Raw genomic sequence first — 14583 nt, forward strand, 5'->3', positions numbered from 1 at the left:
TTATCAATTATTTTTTCAAATATTTCCACAAATATTTTTTTTTCCTAGTGGAAACTAGTTTTTCTTATCAAGTTGCTAATTTACTGACATCAATTAAAGAATCATTATCTAATAATGATGTTTTATAATGTAGTATGTTTGAGTTTAAGTTTTGACTTTGTTCAATTTTATTTATAATATTTATTTATTTTTAAATCATAATTATTTAATTTATTTTATATTTAAATTTTTTAATGTAAACTATTTTTTTAAGTAGAAATTTATAACCGATTATGGCCGGCCAATAGGCTAGGTTGTTGAAAATAAATAATAATAAAAAAAAAAATATGTATGCATGATGACTGTTTTATCAACTGTGTCAATTCACAACTTGACCAAAAATTTTTTTTTTAAATATTCATATTTTTTAAAATTTATATCATTATATTTTATTGTTATAAAATATTTCGTGTACCGATTTTTCCAAACATTTTTGAGAAACTAGAAATATTAATAATAAATACCCTTAGATCCTGTTTTGACTTTATCGCACTTAAAATTCAGTTGAAGAAAAAATCAAGTATTTGTCTTAAATAGCTGGCCACCACTGCATATAAAGCTATAGTAAGTTGGACCTACAATGGGTCAAAATCGGAAAAATGTTTTTTAACCCGAATTTTTTTTTTCATCAAAAATTTTTTTGTCATGAATTATTTTTCCAAAAATTTTTTTTTAAAAAATTTGGAAAAAAGTTTTTAAAAAAAAAATTTAAAGGTGAAGGGTATCTAAGATTCGGCACAGCCGAATATATCTCTCTTACTTGTTTATTTCTCATTTGCTACCAAAATAATATAAAAGTACTTTTAAAATGATCAAGCAATAAGCATATCTGGGTTAATTACTGTTTTACTACTGTTACCATAATTTTAATAATTTAAAATAAATATCAAAATATAGAAAAGTAGAATGAGAAAATTTCCTTGTGGGCTATAATGTGCTGTAAAACTCGTTCGATGATATATGATTTGCAGCAAAACTCGTTTGTTGCGAAAACTGGTTATCTATTATTTCTCTTTGTTGCAGTTTATTTAAATTTTTCAACTGCTGAGTTTTTTTCAAGAATGGAGTAACATCAAAGAATTTAAAGCATTCAACTAATCAGGGGATGTCCCCTACTCATGCAAAGCATTGTGTTGGAACTAGGAAAATAGGTTATGGGAGGGAGTATAGAGGGAGTAGTGTTTGTGGACATTTGATTTGAATTTTCCTATATTGAAAGTGACAGGAAAGACTTCAGGAGGAAGCTTATTCCACATACGGACAGTACGGCTAAAGAACGAATTTTCCCTGTAATGTGTTGTGCGATCTACTGTCCAGTCGACAACAATTTGATGTGCCCTTGCCGAAGAGCGTGTGTTGCGTAAAAAACTACGGGTTTCAGGAACAAGTTCCCTAATTTCAGCAGAGCACATACCATTGTAGTATCGGTAGAACAGTGAAACACAACCCACATTGCGACGATGTTCCAGTGAGTCAATAGAGCTGGACACCCTACTGTCACCGATAAGCACCTTCGCCCTCTCCTGTACGCGGTCGAGTAACTCCAAAATAGACTTCGAAGCACCGGCTCACACATGAGAGTTGTATTCCATTTTAGGTCGGATATAAGTGGTGTAAATAGTAAGGAGATCAGATGGAGTGAAGTATTTCTTACACCGTTTTAGAAAACCAAGGCACTTGAATGCTTCTTTCGACACTCGAAAAATGTGTTTTGTCCAGCGGACATCGCACTGAATACTCATGCCTAGAACATCAAGAGCTTCTGATTCCTTAATATTTACACCACCCATAAAAACAGATGGAGCAACATGATCTGTTGTGCGTTTGTGAGTTAACATACAACATTGAGTCTTGCGTGCATTGAAATCAACTCTATTCGCACAACCCCATTCAGAGAAGATTGTCACAAGATTTTGGTTGAGCGTATCATTCATATTTTGCCTCATTGCCCTATCTCCGACAGGCTTGGTCTATAATTGAATACATATGAATTGCAAATGTTGCTGTCATCTGCAAAAGAGTAGATAGGGTTGGAAGTTTGACGTAGAAGGTCGTTTATAAAGATAAGAAATAGAGTAGGAGAAAGGACGGAGCCTTGCGGTACTCCTGAATTGATCTTGAACTCGTTTGATGAAATTCCATCTATAACAACTTGTATAGTGCGATCTCTGAGAGAGCTCGATATAAATCGAGAGAAGTTATTACCGACACCAAAAGCAATATGTTTTGCTAAAAGCGCACCATGCCATACTCTATCAAACGCTTTAGAAATATCTAGAGCCACCACTTTACTTTCGCCAAAACGGTGTATGAACGACACCATTTTTCCGATAGGAAGGCTAGCAAGTCTCCCGTAGAGCGTCCTCTACGAAAGCCATACTGCCGGTCGGTGAAAAATTTGGATAATCTGTTTGGAGATTGCTTATGATTAACATTCTGAATGCAGTGGGAAAGTATAATTCGGCAATTTAAATTACTTTGAGCAGTCTTCAAATATAGCCGTTCAGAAATTAAATATTCTACTATTTCTGTCCCCAGTAAAACCTCTTTAGAATTTACGGAAAAACAAGATTGAACCATCTCAGCTCCGGAACTACAAGTGGACAGGAGTGTATTGGAATAAAGTTGAAAGAGCTGAATCAATATTAAGATTTGAATTGGGAACAGAACTCGGGGCAGATTGTTGTATGGATGTGTCGGAATCTTTATGCAGTAACGTGTTATGGCTTTGTTTTACAATGGATGCAACTATTATGGCTATAACAGTTTCGGACTGAATGAGTTTTGGAGAAACAATTGAGTCACAAACTTTGACGTTTTATCTCATTGATGCGATCAGAATATGACATTTGCAAAAACTTTGGACGTTTGCGTATTGGATGATGTTCTTTGGGACACCATTGACATTTGGACGAATTATTAAATTTTTAAGGATTGAAATCTGAAGGTTTGGAAGCAGTTGCAAGAATTTCTGAAACGGAGGTCTGTGTGATGAAAGCTGGTGGAAAATTTGTAGAAATTGTACCACAATTGACTTGAGACCGTACACGAAAGGTATCAGACAATTCGGACAACATTGTAATAATATTACAATAAGAAATATATTAATGCGACTCCATGTGACTTCAATTCGGATTTGAGGAAATTTATACGATTATATCGATTATCATTATAATCAACCTCAAATTCAACATACTATCGGCCAGACAATTTAAAAGATGAGAGACATATTGGCAATCAATGTGAAAATCGGAATAAAAGTTCGTAAAAATACAACCAGCAGGCAAATTTATGTTTGGAATTAGGACAAAATAATGGAATGAATTGAAATAGGATTTTCTTGAATTTGTGGAACAAATTGCAGAAATATTCCAAGAATTGTAAGAAAAAAAATTATTTGTTTAATGCAAGTTTACAAATAAATATTTCAGAAAATATTTTTGAAGAATTAATTGTTTTGCAGAACTGGATTGTTAAAATCAACTGATCACAGTTTACTCCAGTATTGTTACTTTTGAAAACATCACAATACAATGCATCTAGAATTTGTTTACAATTGTAAGTCAATTAACCCTTTGTAGTACAGGAATAATAATTAAATAAATTTAATTGATATTAACTATGTATATGCAAGAATATTGTTTTATTATAGTACCAAAGAAAAAGGAATGACAAATAAATTTTAAAATTTATTTGATGTACATATGTATGTATATAAAAATTATTTGAACAAATTATTTACGGTTATAATTATTATGTTTACAAATTAATTAAATTAATTAAATTAATAAATTTATTAAACAAGAACCGTAAATATTTACAAGAATTATATAAAATAAATTTAAATAATTAATGCCAAGCATAAATAAAAACATTAAAAAATGTTGAAAACAATTTATAAAAATTGTATGCACCCACCGGTCACACAGGGGTTAATGATGATCAGTTGCGTATTGTAAGTATAAAGGAGAAAGAGAAAATAAGAAGAAACTGAGTTCTGTTGATAACTACACACAAAAAAATCCATAGGTTATATTTCCTAAGAATATAGTATAAATTTAACTAAGCGCAAGGGTAGAATGGCATTTACAAAGTTTCTTAGTTAATATAACTAAAATTTTAGATAATTTCATACATACCCTTTTGCACCAAAAATATTTTCAATTGACAATAAAATAAACAAAAACAACATTGAAAAAGATACCAAACATCAAATAACTAATTCCAATAGTTATATTAACATAGTTTTTAGGTAAAGTGTATTGTTTGAATTACCTATTAGCATAGATAATAAAACTTAGTTTTTAGTTTTCATATAAAAAGAAATTAACTAATTAAGCTTAGTTAATATAGCCTCGATTATTTTTTAGTGTGTATACAATATTAATAAGGAGAATTAATATTGCTTGGAAAGAATAAACAAAAACAAATTGTTAAGAGAAAGTATTAAGGAAAATTCAAGTGTGAAGAATATTTTTCGATGAGTAGAAATAAATTAACCAAAAAGCATACAGGAATTGAAATGCAATTGAACGAACAATTTAAAAGAGAATTGAGCTGTAAGAGAGTACTCGGAGTTGAAATGGAATATTTATCAAATAAATATGTATATTGCAGAAGAAATGAAATGGAAACTCTCAAACTCTCTGAGCCGAAACAAAATCGCTTAAATTTTGTACTAAAAAGTTATTAATTAGAAACATATTGGCTTAAGTCCTAAGGAAGACTATTGGATTTACAATAAGCGCCAAAATATACTTAAGAAAACATTCAATTATATTTTATTTTGTTTAAATAGCTTATAATGACTTTAGTTTATATTTTTCACGAAATAAATTTTCATAAATAAGAGCCAAACTAAATTATTGCAAATTGGCTTAATTACTTGACATGTCAATTTTTAAATATGTAATAACAGCTTAACTCAACATATGCCAAGCAACAATCAAAACACTTATTTTCAACAAACGCCTAATCAGACATTAGCATTTTCAATTTAGTATTTCTGAGTTGCATTAAGCGATGATATTTGTTATTATTAAATATTTCTCTAATAAATAAAGCTTTTGCTATAATTTTTCATTTTAGCATTGTGGGGGTAAGAATCTTTGATTCTGCATTATACTTTTTCTAATGCACTCTTTTATTTTTTTCAGAAACGCTTTTATAAATATGAATTGCTTTTCTCAAAAACATGTTTTTTTAATTAGGCGGTTATTGCTTGTGACCACAGAAATGCTTTTTGTATATACATTAATTTACTAAAATATACATAGTTTAGAAGAACAATGCTTGATTTACATATAGTTATGTGTTTTCCTATATTTTATTTCTATATAATTCTATATTTTCAGAGTGGCGAACAGGCACAACAGGCCGTGTCATTTTATATGATGAAGATACCACATCTAAAACAGAAAATGAATGGAAAAAGTTAAATACTTTACAGCATTATAATGTTCCTGATGGTGCTGGTTTAAGTTTGGTACCAAAACAAAGTTCAATTTATAATTTCTCCATACTATCGGACAAAAATGAAAAATCTCACAAGTACGTATTTATTTATTATTAAACCATTATATTTTGGCGATACGCTTTAAACGTTAAGTCTACAATAAATATTTTACAAATGGTTTTTGATTTTCGAGGAGTGTGGTTCGGTTTATTGCAAGGTTGGCAATCGAAACGAATAACGGTATCGGTTGTTGTTTAGTTGTTGTTGCCAGCGTTGCCACAACGAAAATATTTTTCCTACCAACATACACTCTAAAACCTACCAAATTCTGTCCTATCCTACCAAAAATTTAATTTTAAATAAATATAAGCATTTGATTACACAGGGCAACAAAATCATTTTGTTGCTATTATATGGGGTTTGTCATAATGCAATAAATCTGAACAATTTCTAACGATTTCGATTTTTCATGATATTTATAAAACAAAAAAATTGGATATTTTTACATAAAAAATATATTTTTTGCTTCAATTTGTTATTAAAACTCCGAAATTACTGAACCGATTGAAACGCAATATATGTGTGAAAATTTGTACATAGCATGGGGAAAATGTTTTCAAAATTCAGTCAATCGAAAGAAGAACCATTACCTACTCAATTTTATTTATATCAAACAAAAAAGTAAAATTTTATGAAAATGAGCGAATTCACTTAATTGTGAATAAATTCGAAAATAATTAATCGATTTTTATATATCTCGTTAAGTTGCTAATGTTTTCGTTCTGCAGCAGCAGAAATATTTGGAAGTGAAAGTATATTAAAAATAAAATTACATACGTCACTATAACAGAGTTCATTGAATCCATCTTTAAGTGTGCTTACATTTTCCCGAACAAATTTATGCGAGCATTAATATCTAAAGATATATCACTTAGCCGAAGCAAATTCCATTATTTATGTGGGAACAGTGATTTAAGATTGTTTTGAAACATACAATGCAAAAACAGCTTCCATCTTTCTCCTGCAACCAATCAAATAGTTGAATCCACTCACTCCTAAATTTCCGCTTCATTTTGCAACTTTATTCACTACAAAAAAGTAATATTATATACTACGTTTATACGCACGGCTTATTCGCAAATAAAAATATTGCATTTATAAAAATTTGCCGCATAAACAGTGAATTAATTTTTTATTTGCGAATAGCTAACTCACGAAAACAATTCCTGATTAACGACACTATTTGCAAATAAGATTTTAAACATTGCCATATGTTTTAAAAATTTTAGTTTATTAAGACTTTTTTTAAATATTTCATTGTTTTTGCATTAATTGGATTGCGAGACAAATATGAATTTTAGATTCTATAATTTTTGCATTTAAAAAATAAAAAATGTATCATATTTTGTTCAAAAACATTACTTTTATTTATTAAAGTTTACCATCCGGCATCACATAAAAACATAAATTTTCCGACTTATAAACAGTGAGTTAGTTAATTGCAAATAATTTTTATTTGCGAATAGGCTACGTATAAACGTAGTAATAGATATTTTATTCATATTTATTTTCTATCATTGGCATTTTATGTATGTTTGGTTTTCTCCATCAGCATCAATTGCCAGTCTTGGAGTTTTTGAAAGATATCTAAAAATACTACATATTTTTACTATTAAATAAAATTATAAAAAAAATAACTTTTTTGCGGCCTTTTGTTTAAGAAATACAAGTGTTTGTTTACATTTAATTTGATGATGATTTTGATGTTTTTCATATAAATGCAAAGATGTTATACATTTAACGGCGTTAAGTTCAATAATCAGGGTTTCCAACTATTTTATTTCACACATGTTTTTTATTTGTTACACAGAAAAAATTATATTTCAATTCAAATATTTATCCCATATTGAACTGGTTTCAATTATTTCATAATTAAATCATGTATTCATTTCCTCAAAAACAAAATTTCTTGATATTGTCTATTGAATTTTGAGTTTTGAATTTGATTATTTCACAAAAAATAACAAAAATGTGTTTTCAATTACGAAAATTATCTATTCAATAATTTTTGTATTTGAAATTCAACAAATAACAAAAATTGTATATTCAATTGTCAAAATAATCAAATTCAAAACCTGATTACGGAAATAAACAAATCGAAACGTTTGCTATCGTTTTGTTTTGTTCCGTGCAGTGAATAAAACAAAAACCAAACAAAAACAATGAGAATGATTTTCCCATTTTGTTTTGTATTGTTTTTGCTCATGAGCGCAAACTGTACATTAATATAAACGTACGAAGCTATAAAAGAAAAGAGTAAGAACAATATTGAAACATTCTGATAAAAAACGTTTAACAAACGTTTGGTAATTGATTTACTCATTGATTTACAGTACAATAAAAAACAAAAGGAATAAAAAATACGTTTCTCTATCTGTTTTGTACTCAAATGTACGATTGTAACGGTAAATTAAATAATGAAGATGAGTGAAAAGCCAATCATTTCGTTTTCTCTCTTTGTCACTTGAAAAGTATTTGTTTTGTTTTTGCTCATGTACAATACAATAAAAAAATTTTGATTTGTTTTGTACATTCTGCAAACGTTTGCGAAATGTTTTGTTTGTTTTCATACTCTGTTCAAAACTCAAAATTCAATAGAAAATATCAAGAAATTTTGTTTTTGAGCAAATGAATACTTGATTTAATTATGAAATAATTGAAACCAGTTCAATATGTGACAAATATTTGAATTGAAACGGTTTAAGAATTAGTTTTTTCTGTGTATCATTAAATTTAAAAACTATAAATTTTAAAAATATTAATAGTATTTCATACCAAAAAATTAAAAATAAAATTGAACAAACCAACCAAACTACAAATCGTTGTACTTGTAAATAAAATCTACCACTTTTGGTCCAATTGGACCAAAGCGGCAACGCTGGTTTGACTGCCCTTGGCCGAAGATCTTCGGGTCATTCCGGTACGTAGAACCGGCTGTCGTGGGAATGAAATCCACAATTTCTTCACTGCACGTAACCTGCAGTTATCACCAACGAAGTCATCGGCAACACTCTTCACCACCTGGACGAAGGAGGTAAAACTGAACTTAGGCATCATGGTCGACGGCGTACAAATTCCGACAGTGAACCACCCGAAAATCTTGGGTGTCACTTTTGGTTTTAAATCGAATGGCAAGTCGGTCAGGTATAGCACGTTCGCTCAACCAATCATAATTTTGTGCAATGTTTGAAAACACCTTTCGGATGAGTTCGGATTTTGTTTCGGTGAACTGGCAGAAAGCAACGGGAAATTGAATGCATCCGGTCGAAATGTCATCCGGGATTTTGCCGTTGCCAATGATCAGCAATTATTTTAAAAATACTTCTCCAGTAGTGCGATTCACTAACTTTTAACGAACCGACAATCGTAATGTTTATCGACATAAATAATCGCTTGCAGTAACGATTTTGTGATTCAGTAATTTATTTTTAACGATTGTTTATAGCTGTATTTTTGTTTTCAAATAATTTAAAATAAGCGAAAAGCAGAAAACCATTATTTTATTTGACACATAATGAAATAATTAACCAGTGGTGTAGTGAGTACAACGTTGACTAGCAATCGGAAGGTTGTTGTTATTTATTTTTTTTTGTAATACATAATTTTATAAATAACTCTACTAACAAAACAACTTATTTCCAACCAAAATGTAAAGGATTACTTTTGGGACATCGCGAACAAAAATAAGTACACCTTGCAGTTGAATAATTAGTAGTCTAATCGTCAAATTCCCTTATTTTTTATATTTTATTGTAAATATTAATAAGTTAAGTGAACAAAATTGTGTTTCCATTATTTTTACGATAGTTCCAACTACAAAACGTGAAGATGACGAAGAAAAATTGCAAATACATTTTATCGTTTAAATAAACACAACTTTAATTATTGTCCTAACATAACAAAAAAAAAACTGCTTAAAGTAACAGCTGACTTCAACCGACACACAGTGGGGGATCTGAAAAAAAAGTGGAAATAAATCTGTAACTTCTAAACGAATAGCCCGATTTTAATAAAATTTCCCATGGCTATAGAGGAGGTGTCGATAAGTTTAAGTTTTGAATTTGGGCTTAAACAACCAAGGGGGGGCCGAGCCACAATGCCCCAAAGTGGGGCACCTCGGGTATATCAAAAATTAAAAATGATGCCAAATTTTTGTTTGCGATCCGAGTTGAAAGATTTTTATATATATGGAATGTACTAGACGAGATCTAGATTGCTTTAGCCATATATTATCTCTTATAGTTTACGAGTTATTCGCATTTGAAAAGTAAAATTTTATTTTTTTTTCCTCTATAGCCATGTGAAATTTTATTAAAATCGGGCTATTCGTTTAGAAGTTACAGATTTATTTCCACTTTTTTTTTCAGATCCCCCACTGTGCGACAGCGAATGTCGTTAAAAATGTTACTGAATAGCAACTTCGATAAATTTTCGTTATATTTATTTAACGATACGATTATCGTTATAAAAGTTAGTGAATCGCACTACAGATTGATCGTTCTGCAGCTCGACACGCAGATGCAATAAAGTTGTGAAAAACAAAGGTAGAGCAACTAAATATTAAGATAAGATAGTTTTATAACAAAAAATATAAAGATGTGCCTCGAAAATTTGAATCCTTTTACGCGTTTCTATTATTTTTTCCAGTAAAAATATTGACTCAATACATTGTTAGTCATATAATGTATTACCCCCTTATTCATAATACATTTTTAATTATACCCTACACCACCATAGTGAGGAGGGTATTATGCGTTTTTGCAGATGTTTGTAACGCCCAAAAATATTAGTCTAACACCCACCTTAAAGTATACCGATCGACTTAGAATCACTTTCTGAGTCGATTAAACGATGTCCGTCCGTCCGTCCGTCTGGTTGGCTGGCTGGCTGGCTGGCTGTCCATGTAAACCTTGTGCGCAGAGTACAGGTCTCAATTTTGAAGATATTTCGATCAAATTTGGTACATATTACTTTTTCGGCACAAGGACCAAGCCTATTGAAACTGGCTGAAATCGGTCCATTATTTCACCTAGCCCCCATACAAATGTCCCCTCGAAATTGGACTTTATCGGTCATAAATGTTTAATTTATCTATGTATCTACACAAATTTCGCTCCAAATAAGTTTTATATATACAAAATTCATGTCACCAAATTTTGTTACGATCGGTCCATAATTAGTCATAGCTCCCATATAGACCCGCTTCCGAAAATCACTTTAACGTGCATAAATCGCTTAAAAATGTTGGTATACACACAAAATTCAACGGTCCATAATTAGTCATAGCTCCCATATAGACCCGCTTCCGAAAATCACTTTAACGTGCATAAATCGCTTAAAAATGTTGGTATACACACAAAATTCAACATAGTTAACTTTAATATAGACATAAATCACACGACCTAATTTTATGGTGATCGGTCCATAATTGGTCATAGCTCCCATATAAGGCCCACTTCCGAAAATCACTCAAAAATAAAAATTATTAAAATTTTAAAAGAAAAATATTTTTACTCATTTACTTGGTGTAGGGTATTATATGGTCGGGCTTGACCGACCATACTTTCTTACTTGTTTTATAAGAGGTTTATAAAACAGAATTTCCATACAAAATTTGTTTTATAAACCTTTAATAAATTTAAAAATTGATTATGAATAAGGCCTTTAAAATATAAATGAAAATAGGAATGATTATGTTTTTTCTTATGCTGTATGTCTGATAAACAAAACTGCATATAAATTTTTTAAACAAAACTAAATTTGACTAACATACTTAAAAAGTTTGAAAAAAAGCATTCGTCCCTATTATTTTTTCCAACACTGTATGTATGTATGTATTACTACCACAATTATATTCCTAGTTCTTGTATATTATAATATAAATACTTCTTGTATGGTCGGGCTTGACCGACTATCCTTTTATATTTGTTTTATAGGAAGTTGGTGTTATAAAACTAAAACTGTACGCACTCCTTTGACAATGAATTAATTTATTTTCTATTTTTACCTTTTACAGATACGAAACCTTAAACTTATCAAAATATACATCGTCGTCGCCTACATTTAGTCGTGCTGGCAGTCCATTAAATAATGATATGCATGAGAACGGTATAAAATACTGGCATTTAGTAAAACATCACGACAACGACTTGCAAAAAGAGGGAGAACGTGTCAATAAATTAGTATCCGAAATCTATTTAACCCGTTTGCTAGCTACTAAAGGTACTTTACAAAAATTTGTTGATGATCTCTTCGAAACAATATTTAGCACAGCACATCGTGGTTCAGCATTGCCACTGGCAATCAAATATATGTTTGATTTTCTGGATGATCAAGCCTTATTACATGGCATTACAGATCCTGAGGTTGTGCACACATGGAAAAGCAATAGCTTGCCACTAAGGTATGAAATAATAATATTCTCGTTCGTATTAGCTGAATTATAAGCAGGTTGCATATTAGTTTTATCGATGTATTGTATTTTATATATTACTTATACCCTACTCCACCAAAATGGGGAGGGGGAGGGTATTATGCGTTTGTGCTGATTTTTTAAACGCCCAAAAATATTTTTTTTGCTTATAAAATAAAAGTTATTTGTAATTGAGTTTAACAAAAAAAGTTTGTGTACGGACTCTGGAGGTAATATTTATTTGTAAAACTAATTTTCAAATAACATTCATACCCACGAATTCCGGTTCTACGCAGCGGAATGATCCGAGTTCATTCAGCCAATGGCTATCAACCACATTAAATTTTTTTCGGTTCGGAGCTTCATCTTCCGACAATGCTGCTCCGTAATCCTTTAGTCCGAGCCGAAATCGAACAAAACCCCGGAAAATGCTTCTGCACGGTGTCTACCCAGCTTAGGTTGGGATGGTGCTATTTAAGAAATTGTTCGGGTCTGAACCAAGATAGAGAATGGAAACCTATATTTTAAATTATTGAAATTGTTTAAGGGGATTTTCACGCGGACCACGAGCTCTGGCACTCTAATATCGGGGAAGAGAATAATCGTATCCCTGTATCGACCAAAGGGCTTTATGGTTTCTAAACACCGCTCATATATAAACCACAAAATAGCAGACCGGAGCGGTTTCAAGAACTTCACTAGCATCTTCAATGAACCTCCTGAGCCCTCAGAATTGTCTAAGAGAAATATAAAACTCTAAAAATTGTTGAAGTTTATTATCAGAGTTTTATATTAAGACTAAAATACAAAGTTGAAAGTAATACAATGTTACTACAATATAAGAATGAACATGTAAGAAGAAAATAGAGAACGTACATGTTGCAATATAAAAGGGTTGCCATATTTCAACACTCCTCCTCAACATGTATATCCTTCATACAAATGATACAAAATATAATAAATTCATGACATATTCATTAAATTCACATATCGACCTTGACATAATTTTATGACACCCACTTCACCGTCACGTTCTATCTGCATTCCAAGGAAATGGCGTAGAATTCCCTTATCGGATACTTCAAATACCTTTGCCAAATTAGATTTAAACCTTAAATTATTAGGTCATCAACGTATACTGCCGCTAGCATCATGTCACCGTTAATTGATTTATATAGGCATGGCTCATTCCCACATGCCATAAAACCCATTTCCTTTGAAACACCATCAAGTTTCTCATTCCAATTCCTTCCGGCTTGTTTTAATCCATATAGAGATCTATTCAATTTCAGTACCTTGGACGAATCGGTCCTATTAACAAAGCCTTCTGGTTGGGTCATGTATATCTCGTCATTCAGGTCACCATTCAAATATGCCGTGCTTATATCGACCTGATGCAAATGCATTTTTTCCTCCACCGCCAATGCCAACAGCATGCGTATTGTAGCGTATCGCACCACAGGAGAAAATGTCTCATTATCTTCACTTGCATCCAATCGTCTTATGACCGTCTGGTAAGTCGACTAGGTTCCATGTGCTGTTCCTTTCCAGGGCATTAAGTTCAGCCTTCATAGCTTCCTCACACTTGGGACTATCGTCGCATGATACTGCCTCATCGAAGCTTTGTGGAATAAAATCATTACATAAATGACTCACCAAATTCCGCACCTTTCGTGATCTACCAGGTTCACCACTTATCATAATTCGATATCTATCAGGACCCGCCTTAAACCCAAGAAAATCATTTTCCGAGTCTTCATCAGCTGTGTCAAATGTGTCTGCATTATCATCGTTACCTTCAGAATTCTCATCCTGCTCACCTACATCACACTCAACTACAAATAAATTATTATGTTTCACAGCCTTAATCACCATGTTACCATTCCTGTCATTTATACAAGCAGCATTCTTGCTAAACATAGCCACATAGTCACGTTCAACAGCCTTACTTATCGAAACAAAACATGCTTGCAATTCCGATGAATACAACACATCTCTCAAAACAACATCAGTGTTACACGATCTTATCTTGACATCACCCTTGCATGTTGCCATAACATGTTTGTTGCCATCTAACGATATCATCTCATCATGTTGCTCAAAATTCATAAACATGTTGCGACTATTACACATATGCGCCGCTGTCGACATACCACCGTTCTTTCTGCAACGTATCAGCTACTGCTAATATAGAAAACGATTGTTGTTGTTCCGTTTGTTGTTTCTTCATCTCACACTTATTCGCATAGTGACCGGCTTTATCACACACAAAACATTTCCCCTTCAATTTCGGGTTGTTGCTACCTCGTGATTCTCTTTCACATCGTCGTTCATTTTTCGTACGAATACCAAACGCCTGTTGATTTGTAACGTCTATTTTCTCGTTCTTTCTCCTCTCATCTTCTTCTAGAAGTTTGTGCTTCAGAGAAATCAAACTGGGCAAACTGTCTTTAGTCTCCATTGCTATGAAAAAGTTTTCATACTGCTGCGGTAAACTGGGCAATAAAATTATGCCCAATAGCTCTTCCTGCAGAGAAATACCAATTTCCTCCAACTTGTCAGCAATTTCCGTAAACAAATTAATGTGCTTCACGATGTCCCCGTCTGCAACCATAGA

General features: G+C 31.6%; 1 protein-coding gene across 1 annotated transcript in view; it reads left to right on the plus strand.

Moving 5' to 3' along the window:
• Nucleotides 1–14583, plus strand: part of PlexA (plexin A) — an 85345-nt gene that overhangs the window by 47202 nt on the left and 23560 nt on the right. Inside the window, exons 5-6 of the mRNA XM_065514646.1 lie at nt 5394–5589; nt 11571–11957. Of these exons, the coding sequence (XP_065370718.1) occupies nt 5394–5589; nt 11571–11957 (583 nt within the window). The remainder of the gene's footprint in view (nt 1–5393; nt 5590–11570; nt 11958–14583) is intronic.

This window comes from Calliphora vicina, chromosome X, assembly GCF_958450345.1.
Source record: "Calliphora vicina chromosome X, idCalVici1.1, whole genome shotgun sequence".
Classification (NCBI taxonomy): Eukaryota; Metazoa; Arthropoda; class Insecta; order Diptera; family Calliphoridae; genus Calliphora; species Calliphora vicina.